At 40.9% G+C, this 22722-nt stretch overlaps 2 protein-coding genes across 4 annotated transcripts in view; both read right to left on the minus strand.

Moving 5' to 3' along the window:
* Positions 1 to 1088: 1088 nt before the first annotated feature.
* On the minus strand, positions 1089 to 19390 carry slc35e4 (solute carrier family 35 member E4). Of its 2 annotated transcripts, XM_054744282.2 has the most exons (4): positions 19267 to 19390; positions 8980 to 9119; positions 7458 to 8068; positions 1089 to 3494 (listed from the first exon to the last, which is right to left on the minus strand). In XM_054744282.2, exons 2-4 carry the CDS (start codon positions 9069 to 9071, stop codon positions 2977 to 2979), a joined length of 1221 nt encoding a protein of 406 aa, XP_054600257.1. In that variant the 5' UTR covers positions 9072 to 9119; positions 19267 to 19390; the 3' UTR covers positions 1089 to 2976. The 2 variants fall into 2 exon arrangements, with proteins under 2 accessions (XP_054600257.1, XP_015796668.1); XM_015941182.3 differs by lacking the exons at positions 8980 to 9119; positions 19267 to 19390 and adding an exon at positions 8726 to 8919.
* Positions 9349 to 22722, minus strand: part of osbp2a (oxysterol binding protein 2a) — a 29684-nt gene continuing 16310 nt past the window's right edge. For both annotated transcript variants that reach the window (XM_070552305.1, XM_070552304.1), the window contains 4 exons: positions 20091 to 20186; positions 19814 to 19998; positions 19504 to 19724; positions 9349 to 19415 (listed from right to left, as the gene is read on the minus strand). In XM_070552305.1, the coding sequence (XP_070408406.1) occupies positions 19273 to 19415; positions 19504 to 19724; positions 19814 to 19998; positions 20091 to 20186 (645 nt within the window). In that variant the 3' untranslated portion in view covers positions 9349 to 19272. The remainder of the gene's footprint in view (positions 19416 to 19503; positions 19725 to 19813; positions 19999 to 20090; positions 20187 to 22722) is intronic.

Here is a 22722-nt window from a genome sequence, read left to right on the forward strand (position 1 = left end):
TTTATTTCGAGAGAGAAATTTCAAATGTTTTGGAAAATATTGTCACTTTCCCTCCAGAATACTTAAAATTCTTTCTTTTGTCATTTTTCAAATGTTGTTCTGTATTAAACTAAATGTCTAAACTTTACAAAATGTGCATGTTTTTCACTCTGTTGCATCATCTACTCCTTAAAATCACAAGAACTCAGCAGTGGGATTTGCTGTGCTTATGAGTTGACGTGCTGGTTTGGGTCAGAATAGATTTTGAGAGGCTTTATCGTTCTACTATAATCTGATCATTTAGATAACAATATACAGGATGTTTAGCAAACATTCGTATATATTGTAAATTGCATTGTTGTGGGCCTCGCCTCTGTCAGCGTGGCTGCCAGTGTGTGAATATGTGTGTGAATGGATAAATGATACACTGTGTAAAGAGCTTTGGAGTCCTCTGACTCTGAAAAGAGATATGCAAGTGTTTATTTAAGGATCTATGTATATGTATATATATATATATATATATGTATATACATATATATATTTACGTATATACATATATATATATATGTATATACATATATATATGTATATATACATACATACACATATATGTATATACATACATATATATATATATATATGTATGTATATACATATATGCATGTATATATACATACATATATATATGTATGTATATATAATATATATACATACATATATGTATATATATATGTATGTATATATATATATATATATATATATATATATATATATATATATATACATATATATATATATATATATATATATGTATGCATGTATATATACATACATATATGTATATACATACTTATATATATGTATATATATGCATATATATTTATACATACATATATATATACATATATATTTATACATATATATATATATACATATATATATATATATATATATATATATATATATATATATATATATATATATATATATATATATATATCATCTTACTGTAATTTTGCAGGTTGTGTGAAGATAATCTGAGTCATCTTTTTTATTTGTTCACTCCTTTCTCATCTACAGGAAGTCCAAATAAGGCAATGAGGCAAATGTTTCATTCTTAAACCAGTGTAGTTTAGACCAGCCACACATGACAACAAAGTACTTAAATATATATTAAAATAACAATTTAGATTCAAACAAGCATGGCAAAATATCAAACTCAGAATGCACAAAAGAACGGTGGGCTTGTGAAGGCAGCGTCTGCACCGCCAGTTAAATCTCCCTAACAAAATAATGTACATAGAAAATGACAGAGCAGCAGCCAAACCTGCCAAATCCAATCAACATGTGCAAATAGGTCTTTTTTTTCCTGATATTTAACCTGATCTGATTCTTTGCTGAAATAATCTTTTAAATGAAGCTTTACCGTGGGAGAGCTGCTTGCTTATACATGTCCAAGTATGTCAAACCAGGGAAAATGTGCCGTGATTGCAAATTTTAATCTGGTTGTGATGCACTTTTATCTTCAAAAGATTTTAAAATTTTGAAAATAAAAACTTGGGATATATTCACTATATAAAAACAGCACATTTGAAATATAGATGTATATTTTCTTTTGGCAAAATTAAAAAAATAATACAATAAAATAAATACATAGGAGTCAGGGGAAGAGAACAATGTTTTTTTAAGTGATCACATGGGAACTGAGGCTAGCAACACAAAAATGTGTCAAACATAATTTTCTTTCAGGATCAGATGTTGTGTTTCATCTTAGCAGTACGAGAGAATGGCGCTGATAAAAATAACAGGTACCTAGCTCCAGGTGGCTCGAGGGCAAAAACAGCACTAAAAGCCAACAATTCCTTCGGTCATAATAAAATAAATACACTAATGCATACATTTCTATTTTGCACAAAACCAAAAACATTTTCCAGCCTAAAAATAATTCTTAGTGGCACAAAAACATTTCAGGCTACAAAGGAGAGATCAACACCCTTCTTTATCTCTTCCAAAAATAGCCAAAGTTGAGTGACACTCCTTAGAGGACTAGTGATGCTAATTATGAAGCTAGGCTGCGAGGAAAAGAGCGTTCTGTTCTAAAAGGCAGAAGTAATTGGACTAACTCTGCTGAGATGGGTTGTTCAGGTTGGTGTGAGAACAAAATCTATGTCTCCAGAGTGAAATCACAGGAAAGTGTTCAGCTCAGAGAAGTGTGCTTCAGTAGGAGAAGGAGCATCTCTTTGCCTGGAAAGTTTGCTTAAGTCAGAAGAACCTCAGAGTTAGAAAAGCTAAATTTTAGTCCAACATCAGGCAAAATTTTGATGCTTCAAACATCAACAACAAAAGAAAAACAGCTGCCATAAAGCCCGGTCCCTTACCCTAGCGTGGCCAGGAGAACATCAAGTAACAGTTTCATAAATAAACCTTCTTAATACAAACAATTCAAACTCTGGACAAAGTGCTTCTCTAAGCCCCCGACCTGCCTCAGAGGATCGCTCAGATCTAGGCTCTGTTTGGTTAGCTCATCTATCCAGTCAAACGTGAGCTCTACTTCTCAGTCCTGAGATTATTCAGAGTTCTACAACAATGGTTATAAATTCTGACAGGTGTGAACTATCACTTTAAAGTCACTGCAGAAGACATCTTCCACAATCCTGAACCTGGCTTAGAGCCTTTTTTCACAGTGGAGTAGGGTGTGTGTGTGTGTGTGTGTGTGTGTGTGTGTGTGTGTGTGTGTGTGTGTGTGTGTGTGTGTGTGTAAGAAAATACCTCAACAGGTAAAGAACAGTTCAGTGTGTGTGTGTGTGCATGCATAAATCGCTAACAGCTAGATAGGAGTGTTTTATAGGTTTGATCCTGTGCTAATGAATCAGCTCCATGCTAATGAACATTTACAGTAAGGTCACACTCCCGTTTCTCTTTATTTACTCACACAGAGAGTAAACAACAGAAAGTACAGTGTATCAGGCGTGTTTATTGGTTTAGTCCTGTTTTATTTTAGTCTATTTTGTCCTCCTGCTTCCTGTCTACTCTCAGCTGACGAGGAGTTTGTTCAACCAAATCCTCTCCAGTCAGGCTGTGAAACTGCAAAAGTTTAGAAGCTTCGGCTTTAGCCCTGCGAGCGTCCAGGAAGCTGACGATGAACTCAGAGTTCTGATAAATGAGCATCCCCGACAGCGTCAGCACTGCCCCGGCGCAGCTGAGGGCGGACAGCTCGCTGCCAAACAGCAGCTGAGACAGCAGCAGGTTCCCCACCACGTTCAGGTTCCCGAGGATGTGCAGAGTGACGGCCGAGGTAAGCGTGAGGACGCAGCAGCTGGCCAGGTTGTACATGACCGAGCCCAGGCAGCTGAGCAGGATGAAGACCCACAGGTGATGGTCGTAATGCAGCGGCGACTCTAGCAGGGCCCAGTTTTCTAAAGCCAGAGCGGCAACCATCAAGATGCAGAAGCTGGGGATGGACATCAGGTAGAGCAGGAACACGGAGTTGATCTTCTCCTCCTGGAGCAAAATGCCTGACAGGAACAAAGCAACACAAACACCGAGGAATTAGGAAAAATAATGAAACACAAACAAAACAAAATGTTCTGTAGTGAAATCTGCTGATATGCAGTCGTAGCTGCATAGACTTTTAAATTTTACATGTCTGAGCATCTCAGTTATGCAATCACCACCTGTGCATTTAATTACCAAAACTCTTTCTTATATTTACTATATGTTGGCTAAATGGAAGTGTTTTGGTCTGTAAACCATAGCTCAGCATCCTGTATAGAGATTGGGAGAAAAGTGATGCTAGTTTGAGCAAATTTCAGAACCAGTTTGTCAAACTATAATCAACACTGGTCATACTAGACTAACAGAGATAATGAAGTGTTTTTATTAGAATCTCAACCAACTTATAGTGACATCATGTGGTCAAATTTGAGTACTGCAGTCCCTGTATCAAACAAGTCCGCTCTGAACATCAGTTGCCAGCTACAGCTCAGTACCAGAAGATTCTAGATGGCGAGGGAAGACGAATCATACACACGTCAGTGAGCCCCAGAGCAGCTGTAGCTACATCGAAGCTCATCATTGCCAGCGTGTGAATGGGTGAATGACTGTGTTGTGAAGCGCCTTGGGGGGTTGTAGAACCCAAAGAGGGTGCTAGACAAATACAGGCCATTTACCATAAGTAGATAAAACATTTCACAAGTTTTTGTTTTTGAAAAAATAGCTTTAGATATTTTAGAGCTGGCTATTTGTTTCTAATTCACTGTTAGCATTGTTAGCTCATTGTTAGCTCAATGTTAGCCTTTAAACATCTAGAACAAAAAGATGTCATGGCTTCTTAGGAATACAAGAAACAACTTCTGAGTCACTCCTGTAACTGGCTAACATTCTGACCACAATGCTAATATTTTTGTCAGCCGGGGTTAAATAACAAATGTCAGTGCAGACTTGACAATCGTACAAGCTCACATATGACTGGCTTTGGAACCAGGAAGTATGGAGGTGGGACAGATTGTAAAAAGTGATTACGGCCCAATCCCAACATTAGCACTTTCACACATGCGCGATCCTGGCCAGGGGTGCGAGTGTGTAGCGGTGTCCCGATTCTCAAGTGTGGAAGTTGACCACGCCCCTTTTGCACCCTTGACCTGCACTTCTTCCAAGGCTGGATCAATCAGCATTTTCAATCAATCAATCAATCAATTAATGTGGGCTTGGAAGAAGTGCCTTTTCTGAAAATATGTATTTTCAAATGAAAGTAGTTCATTTTAGGATGATTAATTGATGCCCTGAATGTTTTAAGCCCGTATCCCACTGTGCGATTTGCGGCCTTCGCACAGGCTTGCACTGTGAGAACTACAGAAAGGTGGCACACTGGACGGCGCAAGATTTCTGGGAGTCCGACTGCACAACGTCGCGCTTCAACAGGACACGCTGCGTCATGAGCGCACCTCAGCATACGTCACTAAGGAGACCTAACCAAAACAAAGCTGAAAAGATAAAATAAAGTGCTGCCGTTAACACTTCTTCTCGGTGTCAGCTCATGACCCAGCTCATCTTCCTCAAAGAGGAAGGATCTTTTTTAAAACCATCAGACTCCGGCTACGGGTCTCCTTTTACCGTCTTTCAGCCAAACAGCCGAGCTGTCTGCTTTACCTTTCTCCTTTATACATAAAAAAATCAACTAAACTACAGAGAAGTAACGATCTGTCACAGATCGCTCCAATATCTGTCTCACTGTTTACTCCTCACACTCATCACACCTGCTGTCACTGGGCGGAGCTTCCTCTGTCCCTCAGCAGCAAAACGCTACTGAACCATCCTTATCGGCTTAATATGAGACATTTTCACCAACAGCAAAGGGATCTCGTGTTTTTGTGTTTTATTTTTATGTTCGTGAGCACATCTCCTCTAAGCTCTCACAGATCTCAGAATCAAGGTTTTCACAATTTAGTTGATGGTCTAAAAAGGTAGTTTAAGTATTTTTAGTATAACTCCGGTTTAACTTGGGCTAATGACAAAAATAAAAACTGGTGTGTAGTTTATAATCCGCATTTTAAACATAAATTGAAACCGAAGCTCAGAGAGGCGGAGTCTTGCTGCTGCGGCGTCCCAAAGGTGTATTTCGTTTGTTGATTACAGACAGGAGTCGTAAGTTTTCAAGCATGCTTGTAGACTGTCAGAGGCCGTCTTTGGTCGTGAGACGGCTGAGAAGACAGCAGAGCCGGTCAGACTGGATGACCACAGGTTTGCAAATCACTCTCACGTTCACCATCTTTTACACCATTATGCTGCCGACGAGGGATTTGGCTAAAAAGGCAAAACGCACAGTGTGATCTGAGCTTTAGACTAAGCAGCAATGAATGTAAGTTATTTCAAATAACTATTTGAAAGTTGTTAATAAATGTTTTTTTAAAAAGTAGCACGGCAACCAACATCCCGGCATGCATTGTGGTCGATGACGCAATGCTCCCTGTCCCAATTCGGCAATTATTTGCATACCTGTGTACCGCACACTTCCTCTAAGTGCACTTCATAGGAGAATGTAGGAGATTGTAACCTTCCTTCTGATATGATTGCGTCATTAGACCGTTTTTGATTATTTCACTGTAAAATTCTTATTACTTATTTACACATTAACAAATGAGGAAAAAAACTGTTCTGATGCTATATTTCCAATTCCAAACACTCTCCAGCAGCAGGTCTCATATTCAAACGAATAGGAACAAACTAATCAGGTGCCATTCAAATGGGTGACATCAGGTGGTTTGATGGCAGGGTTATGACAGGAAGTTAAGCAAAACTTTCAGCTTATTTTGAAAGTTTGTATAACACACCTGATCGTTTCTGTATGAGGTAACACACACCAGAGTGCTGGGTGTCAAAAAGACATCACCGTTAGCAGGAACTAGCACAATGGCACTTGAGATATTTTGTAAACATTCACATGTTTATTCATGGAAAGACTCATCTTTACCTTTAAACAAAAATATCTATTCAATCCAAAGTGGGTCAGGTGTAAAAAACATAAACAAAAAAACACAACATCAACAAGCAGGAGGATGAAAATAGCCACTTGAAACTTGAGATGACATCTCAGGACAAAGTTGTGGCCCTGATTTGATAAACCTTGTTTTTCACAGCCTGATCCAAATGTGCTTATATGTTCTTATAAACACTTGTTTACCCTTAAAGGATGAAGCAAACAGACAAGATGCTGTAGTTTTCTGTGTTTCGTCACTAAGGTGTTAAAAGTAGTGACCATATAGCCTTAACCTGTTGCTGTAGTTGTTTGTCTTTCTGCAAAAATAAGAATAAAGGGCGTTTACAGCTTCTGAGTCACATTTAAATAGTTTTTCCATTTTCTTTTCCTGACAACTTTGTTATAGAGTAATGGCATTAGAGCACATTAAACTACTTCTGTGGTGCGAGAAAGCAGCATTAAAGTGATTCATGTACATGATTCACTCCGAGCCTAGAACCTTCTGAGTGTAATTAGAGAACGGTTGGTCCGTATGGTTTCAATTTAAGGACAACAAGCTCTAATAAACTTGAGTTTAAACTGACTGAATGGATGCAGTTGCAGCACAGACTAGACACTAGAGCACATTCAGTTAAGTTTTTCATACATTTTCATTTAGGAATTTAGGCTATTGCAGTTCAGGCCATTTCCCCCACCTGGAACACAGGAGAAAAAAAGGAGTGAAAACTGAATAGCCGTAACCATGACGACTCAAATGTTTAGAAGTCTCATTGAATAACTTTAATCCTTCCATCAAAATCCAACATAAACAGAAACACCAGATCATCCAGTCACCGCTCATTGCCAGTTGTTTATGTTGTGTTACCTAGGCAACCAGGAAATATGCTGTGGTACTAATGGGAGGGCGAGTCTCTAGTGAATCACCACATTTAAAAAAAGTTCCACTGGAAAATAACCGTATAAATACTTCATTATGAGGAGAACAGAAAACGGTGGCACTCACTTTGCTGAATGGATTTGACGCCCCGCAGCAGGGTTGCTGCAAACACAAAAAAACAGCCAGTCTGGTCGAACTGGACCTCTCCCATTATGCTGAAGGATGCTCCCAGGCAGATGGGCATCATGGCTGTGTATTTGAGGATGTGATGCTGCTTGCCCAGGATCAGGGCCGAAATGGCAAGGGTAAAGAGCGGTGTGGTGGTGTAGATCATTTGTGCGAACGACAGCTGGACATAGTTCAGACCCATGTTTCCAAAGGCGATACTGGCACAAAAAGTCAGACTCAACAGGAACACCTTACATTTGGCACTGGCGGTCAGGTCCTGCTCAGCAGCTCCTCTGTGGTGGATCACCCGAAGTTTGATCAGTCCATAGTCCACCACTATGGCTGTGAGCATGTGGAGAGCTGACAGCAGCAGGGGATACCTGAAGTTGTAAACTGCAAATATCCACTTGTTGAGGCTGGAGATGGTGGTGCCAGTCACCAGCCAAACAATGATGGCTGAAAGCAGATGGAGCATCTCTGCAGGTGGTCTCCTCCTGTCTGTCTGATGCCGAGTCCCCTCGCATTTTGAGATGCCATCGACCCTGATCATGTTCGTAGCATTGTCCTCTCTGTAAGGCAAACACATGTTGAGCCCGACCCTCTCATCTCCGAATGCTCCAGTGTTGTCAAAGGAACAGCTGCTTTCCAAATGCGGCTACCGGTCTGTTTTCTGGTGGTAAACATGCATCTAGGAGCACCGCCTACAAACACGTGTTTCTGTTTTGCATGACAGCCCGGTTGTGTAACATTACTCTGGTTTGACATCTGCTCCAGCGGGAAGACGAAGGAGTGGCACAAGTTTGGGGCGGGCCGGAGAACAGAACAGTACGTCCCTTCTTTAATGCGGAGACTCGATTAGTTCATATCTGTGGGTCCGCTCCTTTTAGGCTTAACGGAGCACGAGGAGTTCCTGAAAATGTCACCTTTCTAACAAAAACCCGTCAGAGCCTGTTGTGTGTGTTGTTACCAGCGCCACTGAGATACATGCCATCTCTTAGGTTGTTGCATGCTGTTACATGATGGCTGGGTTGTTATAGTCGCTCCGGTCAGTGCGCGGATACGCTGGACCGCCTACTCGTGCGCTGCTACGAACGTCAAAGCATAAATGGTGCGGACCCGATTGACGAAACAATGTGATGCACCAAAAACAGCAGGTTTGTAAACATCGCTGCGAATTCGAAACTTGAAGTGATTGGACATTTTTTATAACATGCAGACTAACTTACATAATAAGACGCTCAAATATATTGCCTCGGACCAGCGCGACAGGACACTGGGGGTTGTATTTCTACCCTTCCGTCAGCTTTAAATAGCAACTTACTTCACCAGCTGACCTGTACCTAGCAACCGGCTAAGCGAACGGCTGGTTCATCATAACAAACCCACGGAAACCGTCCCACCTGTTCTGTAGGATGCTGTCGCCCACTCTCACGTAAATAAACATGTCATGAAACTGAAGCGAAATGAATACGTGTTTTACCTTGTTACCGGGGGACTGTCAGCACCCCTGAGCCTTCGTGGTTGCGTCACTGTCCCGGTGTTCTCCCGGTGTCGCACGCATTTCGGTGTCATCTCACGTTTTTTAAAGGGCCATGCCGCCTTTTAACAGTCACGTTGGTGCTGTGATAGGCATGATTAAAATTTAAATTAATTCAACCATTTCACCGGTGCATAAATCTAATCTATCTATCTATCTATCTATCTATCTATCTATCTATCTATCCATCCATCCATCCATCCATCCATCCATCCATCCATATCTATCGATGCAATGCGATGCTCTTAGGAGATTAATTTCCTGATAAAATGTATTCATGGTTAATATAAAGTAATGAGCAACAACCAGACATGATAATCAAGATATTTTTAATGATCCAGGGGAAAATGTTCATTTACAAATGATCAAATGTCAATGAAAAACTAAATAAAATTATCTTAACTTGCATCATGAAAGATGCAGGTTTCCAAGAGCAAAGGTGAAGATTTTGATCAAAATTAGTTATTTTTTTAACTTGACACATTGTGAACTTATGTGTTTTGACATTGAAAGTCGAATTTAGGGCTAATTTATGTTTATTCTGCTGACAATTTTGCCCACCTGACATTCATGTTTTTTTTAGCCTGTGGGAGGAAAGCCTGTGGAGAAAACCCATACATGCACAGGGAGAACATACAAACACCTCGCCAAAAGGTTGCTTGCAAGGTAATGATGTTACCAAAACCACCACCGTGCAGCACTTTTGCCTCGCAGTGAGAAGGTCATAGGTTCAAATCATGAGTGACTACAGACTTTCTGCATGGAGTTTTTGTGTTTTCCCATGAATGTGTTGTTTTCTCTTTTTCTAGATCTCTCATTTATTAACCGTCGTCTACAGAGAGGTAAATGACAGAAACAAGGATTTAACATTAACAAATAGCACAGTATCATTTTAATATTTTTATTTCATCTGAAATATGTCAAATCCCTTGAGGTAATTGGGCACAAAAGGTGAATCCACATTAAATCTAATCTATAATCCACAACGCTATGTGAAAAGGCTTCTCACTACAGTAGTGCACGAGCACTCTAAAACCATGCATAGCTGCTGTATATGTTGCTATATGGAAAACTTTTAGCATGAATCATAAGATAAACATGGTTTTGTGCTTTATTTAAACAGCATTGTATGTTCATAATCACTATTATATGATGTATCCCATTATTTTACATTCATGATGGGTTTTTATGCAAAACCTCGTTAGTGTTTGGTCTCAACTCCATACACCTAGAATAAATGGTGACGATTGAAATATGATTATTCAAGTAAACAATATTTATACTTGTGATTTTCATCAATGTGCTTCTACTTCTATTGTATTGTTGCTATATACAAAGCATAAAACAACCAGGTAGTGTCATACATGTGCACCATGCCCTTTAAAACACAGATGGGGTATAAATAAACAGGAGCAGACCAGTTAGAGATGGTATTTACTGCTAACGTGCTGGTAGCTAATTTCTTAATGCCTCTTTCTGACACTTGACTGACGTGTATACCACATTCCTGCTCTGATGTGCTACTATACTATAATAATAAGTTCTCCAAAGTATGTTTGTTGCTTTTCAGCTTGTATTATTGCTGGAATATAATGTGTTAATGAAGCAGCAAAGGTTTATTATGGTGTCAGTGTCCTAAACTTTTGATTGAGGATACATGTTTATAAAAACACAAATGTTTTTCATGTGTCCATCTTCTGTACAAAAGATTCACAAGTATGACATACTGTAATTAAGGCTAAAATTCCCAATAAGCACCAATAAAATCCTGCATGTTTAGCAGATTTATTCTTTAACCCTCCCACTGTCTTTATAGGTGAACCCGCGAGGAAAGTTGACCATTGAGCAGGAATGATGGTTTATCTCTTGAGGTCCACGGGGCAAGGGTGAGGTGGTGCTCACTCCTCACCCTTGCCACATGGACCCAAGGGATAAACCATCAACCCTGCTCAATGTGGGAGGGTTAATATGTCTTATGGTCGATTCTTAATATGTTTATATGATTACTTCAGATACAATCTGAACAAATTAGGCGCTTTCAAAAGCCTTTAAGTCAACAGCTGTATTTACATTTTTGAAAAGTGACTTTCATTATTCTTGGAGAGTTTTTCTAATTTTGTTAGTTTTCATAACAACAATGGAACAAAAATCTCTGGGCACTTACATAAATACATAAATAAACAAGATTGATTTTAAATTAATTATCCCTTCAATGGTTGCCCATCACTTTCAGAGTCCAATATAAAATGCTACTTTTTGTTTTCAAATCCCTCCATGGTCTTGCCCCTGTGTACTTATCTGTTCTTCTTTCAATTTATACTCCTGGTCGTACACTCAGGTCCTCCAGCCTGTTGCTCCTCGAGGTCCCGAAAGCGTGTTACAAATCATGCGGACGAAGAGCTTTCTCTGTCGCGGGTCCTAAACTGTGGAACGAACTTCCAGTCACAGTTGTACTGACATCCACCTTGGCAGATTTTAAGTCTAGACTAAATACACACTATTTTACCCTTGCTTTTAATAGTTAGCTGTTAGTTTGGTTTTTACTACTCTTATTTTATCATCCATTGTAAGGTTTTTATTGGTAATTTTTTATCGGCTTGTCTTTTTTACTGTTGGTTGTATTTCATAGTACTGTTTTATGTTTTCTATCTCTGTTATTGTGCGACTGTTCAGCACTTTGGTCAGCCGTATGGCTGTGTTTTTAAAGTGCTATATAAATAAAGGTGGTATGGTATGGTATGGTAATTATAGGACTAAACAGAGACAGATGATTTGTTTTGGCCACCCCTAAAGGAAAAAGCCCAAAGAGGCGGAAGAAGAAGATGAAGATGAGGCAGACTGGAAACTAATTAGTCAACCCACTTATAATGTAATTAAATATTATGAAATTTAGAAAATGTCCAAATGATTTAAAGGTGCAGTGTGTACAAATAAAGTAAGATTTTTACAGTGAAAAAATTCCAAAACAGGCTAATGTCTCAATCATGTTGGAACGATGATTATCCTGAAACATTTTTCATTCTTAGTCGGCTGAGGAGGTTGCCAGATTTTCTCCTTTCAAAATAAAAGAAGGACAGACATAGCCACTGTTTACCATCAGTGAGTGTGGGGTTGTCATGTCTTCTGCGAGCTAACGCTGCAGCGCTGGCATTTGCAACTCGACTACGGCACTCAAAAGGTCACAGAATTGTTTAAAGAACTGAAGCAAGTAACAACAGTGACCCAAAAGTGTTTTCTTGTACCCTAAAAAGCCACGTCATCTTTATTTTTTTTACTCTGTTGGGCCAAGAAGGCTAGAGGCTAACGTTGAGCTATCACTGCTAACGGTAAATTAAAAGCAAATAGTCAGCTATAAAAGTATCGCAAGCTACTTTTAAAATTTCAAACAACTGGATATTACAGTGAAATGTGTGTGAAGTGAATGAATCAAACGTGGCGTTTTACTTGCTTTAATGAGTTGTTCAGAGCTATAACCGCAAGCTAACAGCCAAGAGGTAAAAACAACACCCTCTATGCCAGAGGCATATTACAGTAATGAACGTAGTGAGTGCTCTCTACTGTAAAACATCAGGGAGTGCTAGCACCAGCTATGACAATGTAATTTTCTACTTATCAACTTACTGTGTATGACTCGTCTTTGCTTGTTATCTAGAATCTTCTGGTGCTGACCCATAACTGGCAACAGCCATGAAACTCATGAGATTGTGATAACCACAGGATTTGACCACAGGATGTCATCTTACTTTATTCTTACTGCACCTTAAACTTGTTTCTCAGAAAGTAAAGAATTAGATGGAATCTGTTCTTGATTCAGTCCCTTGTCCTGAGTGGGCAACACTGAAGAGAAACACCTACTTAGACCCAGATTTTAAGTTATTGACTGAAAAAAAAAACCAACATTAAAGTAACTCAGTTTCAGTATTCAGGAAATTCTCTAAGTACTTTGGGCACATTCTCATGAGGTGTTACTTAGTTTTTCTAGCAAAACAGTTCATCTGATGGGCAATATAATTACACAGCATTTTCACTTAACTGTGGACGTTTCAGGGACCCATGGTGAACCAGAGGTGCCATAAAAAGTATTTTGTTTTGGAAATAAACAATAAATACTTGTTTGATTTGAAGTAGCAGACACATAAGTGCAGACTGATGAAGGGAAATAATAAGTCACCATTGGGAATGAATACCATCACCTTCATCAGAAGTAGAAATCTAGTTTTAGCACAGAAGAAGTGTTTTTAAATATCCACCTATGACCGGCACCTACTTTGTTTCAGGCATCAATTCTAAAAGATAGGAAGAATGTTCTTGGTGCACGGTGAAACGGAAAATCACCAAAGAAGCAGCAGGTAAAGTAAACTTTAAAGCGCAGAAGAAGACGTAAATTTGTTCAAAGTTTGGTGTTTCTGTCAGAGCTGTTTGAATAACAGAAAATTAACAACCTTGTGCTTCTTCCAACGTTTAAGTGGAGAAAACATTCAGTGCTTGTGGCAGATCTCCAGAGCACTTCATGCCCCCAAGTTAGCTCACAGTCCCAGCCAAGTGTGCTTCAGTGCAAAAATAGTTCTTGTTCAACCGTGTTTCAATCAAACACACAGAACCTGACATAACTTACATAATTTTGTTCTGTACAGCATTAAAGCTTCTTTCTGTAGTATTTCTCTTATCCGATGGCACCATCTAGTGGCTGACAAGCGTATCACACAAAACCGCTGTTCCTCAGTTTTTTTAAGATGGCGACTTCACATTTCTGTTTATAAATGTGCTTCTGTAGCCGACAAACAGAGCTAAAACACATTGTTTTACGAGTATTATTCTCATGTCATGTTGTGTTTTCATATATTCATATTTTAGAGACTTTCTTGTCCGTGAAAAATTCATCAACTCTGCATCAGCCGAGGTATTCCTTAAATGTGAAGCATCTAAGCGGTAGTCTAATGGGCTCGACACACGGGAGGCGACATCGCCTCTCCTCCATTCATTTTCAATGAGACATGCGCGACAAAGCGATAATCGCGGGTCTCCCTCCTACCAAGCAAAACGCGAAAAACGTGCATGTGAAATTTTGCGCTCGTGCACGTGTCGTGCACAGGCGGCCCAGCGACGCAATCCCAGAAAGTTGAAACATTTTCAACTTTTCATCGCTGTCGCTCGGACGAGGACCAATCAACGGTTTCATTCACAGACCAATGAGCGGACAGGATGCTCCGTACAAACATGGAGGAGAAGTTGATGATTATTATTATGTTTTATATAATAAAATCAGAAGTTAGATTTCACATAACTCTAGCAGCACCTTGTGAAACATCATATCTACCACTTTATTAACTCTGAACCACTTAAATAACCTTAATTCCCTCCAACCTGACACAGCCAAACAAAACAACGGAAGTTTCGATTTCGCCATGGAACAGAACGCGTAGACGGCTTTGCCGCTGGCCGCTGCCACGGATCGCCTCCCGTGTGTCAGGTAATAAAAGCAACGGCGACAAATTTCGCTGATCGCGGTCGTTTGTCGCCTCCCGTGTGTCGAGCCCATTAAGCTATTGGTTAGTTCTTGTCGGCGCTCAGTTTCCTATTGCACGGAGCTCTGCGGAGCAGGGGGCGTGCTTAGCAAAAAAAAAAAGATGTATTGCTTATATTATATCACAGTACATGATAAGATAATCACTTTTATGGATTTCTGACAAATCATACATAATTTCTGAAAGGGTAAAACTCCAGAAAGCAGCTTTCACTAAAGCCATGCATCCCAGAAACACAGCTGTATCTAAGCGAGTAGATCATAGCTTAGAAATCTGGAAAGACCGTAGCGGTAGCAAAAGGATTTGGCTCTGCAATTTGCTCTAGCTACGCTCCATAGGGAGCCCAGGTCTCCTCCCTATACGGTCGGCTCATTGATCCCCAGAAGAATGAAAAAATGAATGCAAGTCAACAGGGCTAAAAGAGCTATTTTCTAATCCGCTTTGCCTTAGACCCTGGATCACACATATGTTGTACCACAATTAAAAATAATAATAATAATAATAATAATAATAATAATAATAATAAATCAAACTTATATAGCACTTTTTAGGTCACTCAAAGACGCTTCACAAAAAATGCAATAAACACATAATAAAACAAAATTAAACATATTAAACAGACTGGGGGATGCTAGGTTGATCCTAAGGGAAGGCCAATTTAAAGAGGTGGGTTTTAAGCAGTGACTTGAAAGTAGAAAGAGAGACGGCATTCCTGATGTTTAGTGGGAGAGAGTTCCAGAGTGTGGGGGCAGCGGCTGCAAAGGCTCGATCCCCCGTGGAGCATTGTTTTGTTTTAAAAGGGGAAAGGAGGTTGGAGTCAGCAGAACGGAGGTGCTGGGAAGGAGAATGGCGATGGAGAAGTTCCGTCAGATATGGTCCGTCAGATATTTTTATTCTCATTTATTGTGGTTGTATGTTTTAGAGAGCGAACATCTACCGAAGCCAAATTCCTTGTAAATGTAATTTTACTTGGCCAATAAAATCTGAAATCTGAAAAAAAATCTGAATGATGGTGCAAGGTTATTGAGGCATTTGTAAGTGATGAGGAGCAATTTGTAATGGATCCGGTATGAAACTGGGAGCCAGTGAAGTTGTTTGAGTACTGGAGTTATGTGGTCCCTGGAGCGAGTGTAGGTGAGTAAAAGTGCTGCTGAGTTTTGGATGTATTGAAGTTTTTGTAGGGCGGAGGAAGGAAGTCTGTAAAGAATGCTGTCACAATAGTCCAGTCTAGAAGTTATGAAGGCAAAGATGAGTGTTTGGGCAGTGGAGTCAGGGAGGGATGGATGGAGATGGGCAATGTTGCCGAGGTGGAAGAACGATACCCTGTGGATGTTGTTGATGTGGGACTTGAAGGAAAGGGAGGAGTCGAAGGTGGCACCGAGATTACGGACTGTAGAGGAGGGAGTCACTGTGAGACTGTCAGTTTGTACAAAAATATTTTGAACTGAGGGTAGGAGAGATTTGGGACCAGTGATGAGGAGTTCTGTTTTGGAGCAGTTCAATTTGACGAAGTTGGTATCCATCCAATGTTTTATGTCAGAGAGGCATCCTGAGATTGTGGGAAGAATGGCTGGGTTGATTGATTTGCTGGAGATGTAGAGTTGTGTGTCGTCAGTGTAGCAATGAAAGTGGAGACCATGTTGGCGTATGACATGACCAAGGGGGAGCATGTAAAGGATGAAGAGGAGTGGCCCCAGCACAGAGCCCTGGGTAACACCGTGGGTGACAAGGGCAGTGTGTGAGGTGCAGTAGTTGACAGAGACATAGTGGTGGCGGTCGGAGAGGTAAGAAGTGAACCTGTCATGTTCTGCATCCCCCTCATGTGTCCCCTTGTGTCATGTGTCCCCTTGTGTTCCCCATCCCTCTCTAGGCTCCCCTTATGCATCTCCTTGTGTTCCTCATGTGCCTCCTTGTGTTCCCCAGCCCACTCCAGGTTTTCTCCTTAGGTGTTCCCCTTAGGTTTCTGTGTTCCTGTGGTCCCCAGCCCCCTCCAGGTTCTCTCTAGGTTTCCCTCACATGTCCCTTAGTCACCCCGCTTATCATTAGGTTTCCGTCATGTTTGGATCATTTAGTCAGTGTCTCCCTTTGGTTCATTTTTGCTTCCTTCCCTAGTTAGGTCTGGTTTCCTCCCATGCTCAGTTCTGCTCCTCTCCTCTGTTATTAGTCTCACCTGTGTCCAATTCCCTTTATCACCCAGCCCCTGTATATATAACCCTGTCTGCATCTCAGTGTGTTGTCGGTCCATTGTTGTTGTGTCAGCGCTGTCTCGTTCCCCCCTCTAGATCTCTAGGATTTATGCTTCTAGGTCTTTAGGTATTAGGTTTGTCTTGGCCTCTAGGTTTTTGCTACTAGGTCTCTAGGTTTTTGTGCTTTGGATATTTTTGGACTTTTTGGTTTCATGGACATTTATTCCTTAAAGGATTTTACGCTTTTTCTACCTGCTTTTGTCGTTCTGGAGTTTTCTGCATCTTTGGTCCTAACCTCCTCCTGGCTCAAAACGTGACAGAACCAGTTGAGTGCTGAGCCTGTATGATTGAAGACGGTTAAGAAGGATGGCATGATTGATGGTATCGAAAGCTGAGCTGAGGTCAAGGAGGAGGAGAATGGTGAGGGAACCAGAGTCAGAAGCAATCAAGAGGTCGTTGGTTACTTTCAGTAAGGCAGTTTCAGTGCTATGATGAGCACGGAAGCTGGATTGGAAAGTTTCAAAAGTCGGCAGGTTTTGGATGGTCAGGGAGGGCGTATTGCAAACTAGGTCCAGAGTGTGACCATGTCTGTGTGTGGGGGAGTTTATGTGTTGAGTCAAGTTGAAGCAGTTTAGAATGTCCAGGAGGTCGGCTGTGAACTTAGATTTAGGAGTCAACATGAATGTTGAAATCCCCTAGAACAGAAGGTGTGATGGAGGAGAGCTGAGTAAGAAAATGACTGAAATCTGAAAGAAAGTTTTGGTTCATTTTGGGAGGACGGTAAAATATGGCAACCAGTAGTGATTGAGATCCAGGAAGTCTGAAGACCAGATGTTCGAAGAATGAAGCAGAGGGTATGGAGATGGGGCGCAGGGTAAGGTCCTCGCGATAGATGACGGCGATACCCCCTCCCCAGCCTTCAGAGCGAGGCTTATCCAAGTAGGTGTATCCTGTGGGGGTGATCTGGTTTAGTGCAAAATAGTCCATGGGTTTCTGCCAGGTTTCAGTGAGACAGAGAAAGTCAAGCATATTGTCTGTTATAAATTCCTGTTTAATTTGGCTTTCATTATTAAGAGACCTGGTGTTGAGTAGAACAGATTTTATGTGTTTTTGTTGTGAAAATCGTGGAGCGGAAGTTGGGAATAGCAGGATGTTATCATGAGTCATGCGACTGGAGCTCGGATGACGTAGGTGGAAGATTTGGAGCAGATGAATGGAGGAGCGGGAGCTACAGTCAGACCAGCGTGTGGAGATGCAGTTATCAGCTGATAGGTTGTAAACAAACTTGCGACAGGAGCCTCTATGGATGTAGGGGCGAGGTCGGAGAAGTCCAAGCTGTGAGATTGCAGTGGTGAGGTCCGTCGGTAGAGGTGAACTGTGGTTGAGCCAGAGGAGCTGCGAGGGTGCGTATCGTAGAGCCATGGTTGACAGGATAGCGGAGAGCGGAAGCAACCGACGGGCTAGAAGACAAGCCAGACGCAGCCACAACATCGCATCACAGGTGGTAAGCTAGATGCGTGGGTTAGAGTGGCCTTGGCAGAGTAAGGCAGGTTCGCACGGACGTTGGAGGGAAACCATGCCGTGATGAACCTAGCACAGCTGCTACTTACCAAATGGCCAGATTTATGGTGGTTTGTTCCTCGTGAAGGAAGGATTTTAAGTTTGCTAAACTTACAGCCCTTTTCCCTGTTTTTCTCCATGTCTGGTTCGATGATGTCACTTTCTTGAAGCGCATTTGTAGTCCCTGACTTATTTTTACACAAAACCTAAAATAGCATTTCCCCCTATTCAAAAATAAGTGAGTCTTTGTATCAAAATGTGTCTTTACAATTCACGAAGATCATATGTAAAATCCATGCCACGTAACAAGCGGAATTAGAAAATAGCATTTTTAGCCCCATTGACTTGCATTCACTTTTTCGTTCTTCCGGGGACCCATGATGCAGAAGTAGGAGGGAGTGACTTAGACTTCCTATTGTAGCCTCAGCACATCTACCATTGGTCCGAACAGTTTTGTGTCTAGCCAATCACATTGCTCTGTGTTTGTTGAGTGATATTAGGCAGGCTTAGAACCAGAGTCGCGATGGAGAAAAACTACAAAGATGGTGTCGTCTAAGGAACAGCACTTGGTTAAAACGATTTAGACTTGAGCTATTCTTTGACATGAGCAGATAGAGGAATATAAGTTTTTTATTTAGAAAAATTATAATTTTGCTCTTGTTCTTTGATGGTGTATGGTGGACTGCTCCATTGGCAGATTTTCATAAATATGATAATGATAATTTTACATTGTTCATGGCTCTGATTTGTCCTAGCGCTGTACATTTGCAAGCAGAAACAACCAAAGATTCCGCCCCATGACAGTTCTGTCTATGGGTGTGGCCAGACTATACTATACCATGTATATTAACATACAGAGTATATTGGATGGCTTGTCAGGCTAAAAAATCAGAAATTGGGTGTTTTTGTGCTTGAGTCTTGGTGTCATGCATATCTAAAGAGAAATATGAGCAACTAACAGGTTTCTAGAAGATCTCGGGACACAGGCTCCAGTCTTGTCTGTCTTTGGCTTCCCAGTAGCCTCCTCTGTAGACGTAGGTGCTCTCTCCTGTACAATCATCTGTTCTCTTCTCAAACCACACTGGCTGGTAACCCTCAATGTCCTGACCTGATAAAGAATAATACAATCCTAAATCTAACCATAGTTATAAAGAAACATAATTATTCTTAAAGAAAACCTCTCTATAACTACTCACCCTCATCCAGAGCCTGATTAGCTTGCGCCTCCCTTCTTTTTCTCTCGAGTCTTTGATGCTCCTCTAATCGCTGCTTCTCGATGTTTGCCTCGTCCCACAGACCCGCCTCCATCAGTCGCTGGTCCGGCCGCAGGCGACTGTCAGTGGGTGCAACACCCTCCTCTGGTTCATTCAAGGTCAACGCCAGGGAAGAGAAAAAGTGCATGTTCTCTGCATTTTCTCTGAGACAGAAGACAGAGATTACAAAAATGGACACGCTGTTGAAGTGAATCAGAAGGATGTGGTGAGGAGTTAGATTTAGTAACCATACGGGAGAGGGTATTTCTTCCACAGCAGTTTGGGCTGAAGAGTCTGATAGACAGTCTTCTGTTTGCCTTCAGTGCCTCCACATCCCTGGCTGCTTTCCACTATTTTTGCACTTTCCATTTTGTTATCCCAGGTTCCTGACAGGATGTAATGTGCTGCGCCCTCTCGGTCTTCCACCACTCCCGTCACCTGGTGAAAATAAAAAATGAAAAATGAACAAGTGTTGAATTTATTCAGAGCCAACTAGCAGATGTAGTTGCTACTGAATAGAGACAACATACTTTGCGTGGGACGTCTCTGGAGAAGTAACTGTATGGTGAGAATTTCAGGTGGCAGGTGTCCTTTGTAGTTGTATTCACAATGTCGATGTCTCCAGACTGTTAACAGCGTGAGACAGGAGGTCAGTCAACACTTTGGATGGGCTTGAGTAGATTTTAAAGTGGTATGTAAATAAAGTATGGTATGGTATAGTAAGGAAATAACGTGACAGAGTAAAACTACACTCCCTTTTTAACATAAATCCATCTAAAATCAACAGAAGGATTTTTCAAAAACTATTTTTTTTATACGGTATTAGGAATTTAGTTTATTTCATAATTAGGTTCTATAGAGCTCCGGATGTCACGTGACTCTCAGAGAGTAGACGCCACGTTGGCAGGTAACAAAGGTAAACAAAATGAATGGGATCGGCTTGGATTTTACTCCGTCGGAGTTTACTTCACACTTTAAAACTGAAGAAACTGTTTTATATAGTCAGAAATTAAATAGACTAAACATCTCCGACCCTTACCGTGCCCCTGGGATACTTTTTAAAAATGCCAGAAGCTGTCGGAGCGGACCTGGCCAGGGAACGTCTTGGGATTTCCCCGGAGGAGCTAGCCCAAGTGGCTGGGGAGAGGGAAGTCTGGGCCTCTCGACTTAGGCTACTGCCCCCATGACCTGACTCCGGATAAGCGGATGAAAATGGATGGATGGACAAATAACATAGAAGTAGTTTAAATAGAGTGCTGTGCTGTTTGAATGTATAAACTGAACACCAAGAGAAATCACTAGTCTGATATTTTTCTGTGAATAAATAAATATGTCAGGCAGGAGCGTCTCAGGATCTGTCCGAGATCTGTCTCGGTGAGACAGATAATAGCAATCCAAAGTGCTTTTTATGTGTGATCTGACAATTGATCAACCATTGCTTAAAAATTAAATACAGCTTAGCCGGTTAATTGCTGTGATCATGACACGTAAACTGCAGCACGCAGAAATCACGAGGCAACGTTTTATGTGATGTTTACTTGTTGCTATGAGTAATAAGAGAGAAAACGCCACGCCAAAATAAGTTTAGGAAGCCCACTAAGAATCGCAATAAAAGCATTTAAAATAAACACCATACACAGTTGAGGAAACGTTGGTTTAAGTACCCGATATGAAGTGTCGCTGCATAAGTGAAAACATTTACTCTCGGGATCCCACAGTTTCATTTTAGCCCGGTCACTATCGTGTTTTATTGCAATGATCCAACGTTTGCAGCGTTCCGGATCTTGGGGAATCCTGTAGACGGCTCATCCCTTATCTCGTCCTCGTCAGTTCTGCATCCTGAGGCATAACAGGAATCTACCATATTTCCCATTTGATTGAGTTTTCTGACAATAACAAATAGTCCAGCTGCGGGCTTCTGCCTGCCAAGATGGCACCGTTTCGATTTGAACTGTTGCATGCCGGGAGAAGTAACGTCAACTCCCGGAGCTCTATTCAGTTCTATTCTGTTTTCTTTGTTTTTTTGCCCTGTGAGAGATCTTTAGTTCCTTGTATGTAAAACATTTTGTATTATGCTTGTATTCTGTCATCTTGTTAATTTTTGTTGGACCTCTTGAAGTTTGTGATTTGACTTTTCATTGTATTCTGAATGTATTAGCCCCCTGTGCCATTTGTTTATGTCCCCCCAGCTATTGTGCAGCTTTCACACGTCTGTTCATCGGTTCAACAGGTTTTTATGTCAGTCGTCTGCCCCAGTAGTTATTCTTATTTTTTCTCAGATCATTGTCAGATTTTAGTGTTTGCTTTGATTTACTGTTGGTTTTTCTTCATGCTCCTACCTTGTTTGTACACCATCCTCTTTATTCATTTAAGTGCAGTGCCCCATATGTTCAACACGTGGGCCAAAATTGCCAAGTACTCATGCAGGCCACAGAGATTCAACAATATACAGTAAATGGCCTGTATTTGATATAGCGTCTTCTAGAGTCCTAGAACCCCCCAAGGTGATTTACAACACAATCGGTCATTCACCCATTCACACCCTGGTGGTGATGAGCTACACTGTAGCCACAGCTGCCCTGGGGCACACTAATGGAGATGAGTCTGCCATACACAGGCACCACCGGTCCCTCCGAACACCACCAACAGGCAAGGTGGGTTAAGTGTCTTGCCCAAGGACACAATGACAGCGACAGTCTGAGTGGGGCTCGAACCTGCAACCTCCCGATTATGTGGCGAGCACTTAACTCCTGTGCCACCGTTGCCCCTAATACATAAAAAATGCATGAGTGCAACAAACGGAACACAGTGTTTGTGTTTTTATAGATTCTGCAAATCTGAGGATTTGAGACAAAAAATGGTCTCGTCTGTTTGCCTAAATAAAGAAAAGCAATAAATTCCCTGGGTTGTAACTGTCAATGGTTTTCCATTTTACATGTCATGATAATAAAATTGTGTCTATCAACAAAAATGAGTTATGGGTCACCTTGTCTTTGGTCATTCTTGCTGTTTAATCAAGTTTTATAAGTGGTCCATTTCACTTTGATGATAAAATATTTGTTCTCAGTTTGAATTTCTCAGCATTTATTAGATAATCCATGCTTCTATTCCATATCATTTTGATTATCTATGGATTTTAAAAATTAAAATTAAGATTCAAAT

This window comes from Nothobranchius furzeri, chromosome 6 (assembly GCF_043380555.1).
Source record: "Nothobranchius furzeri strain GRZ-AD chromosome 6, NfurGRZ-RIMD1, whole genome shotgun sequence".
Lineage (NCBI taxonomy): Eukaryota > Metazoa > Chordata > Actinopteri > Cyprinodontiformes > Nothobranchiidae > Nothobranchius > Nothobranchius furzeri.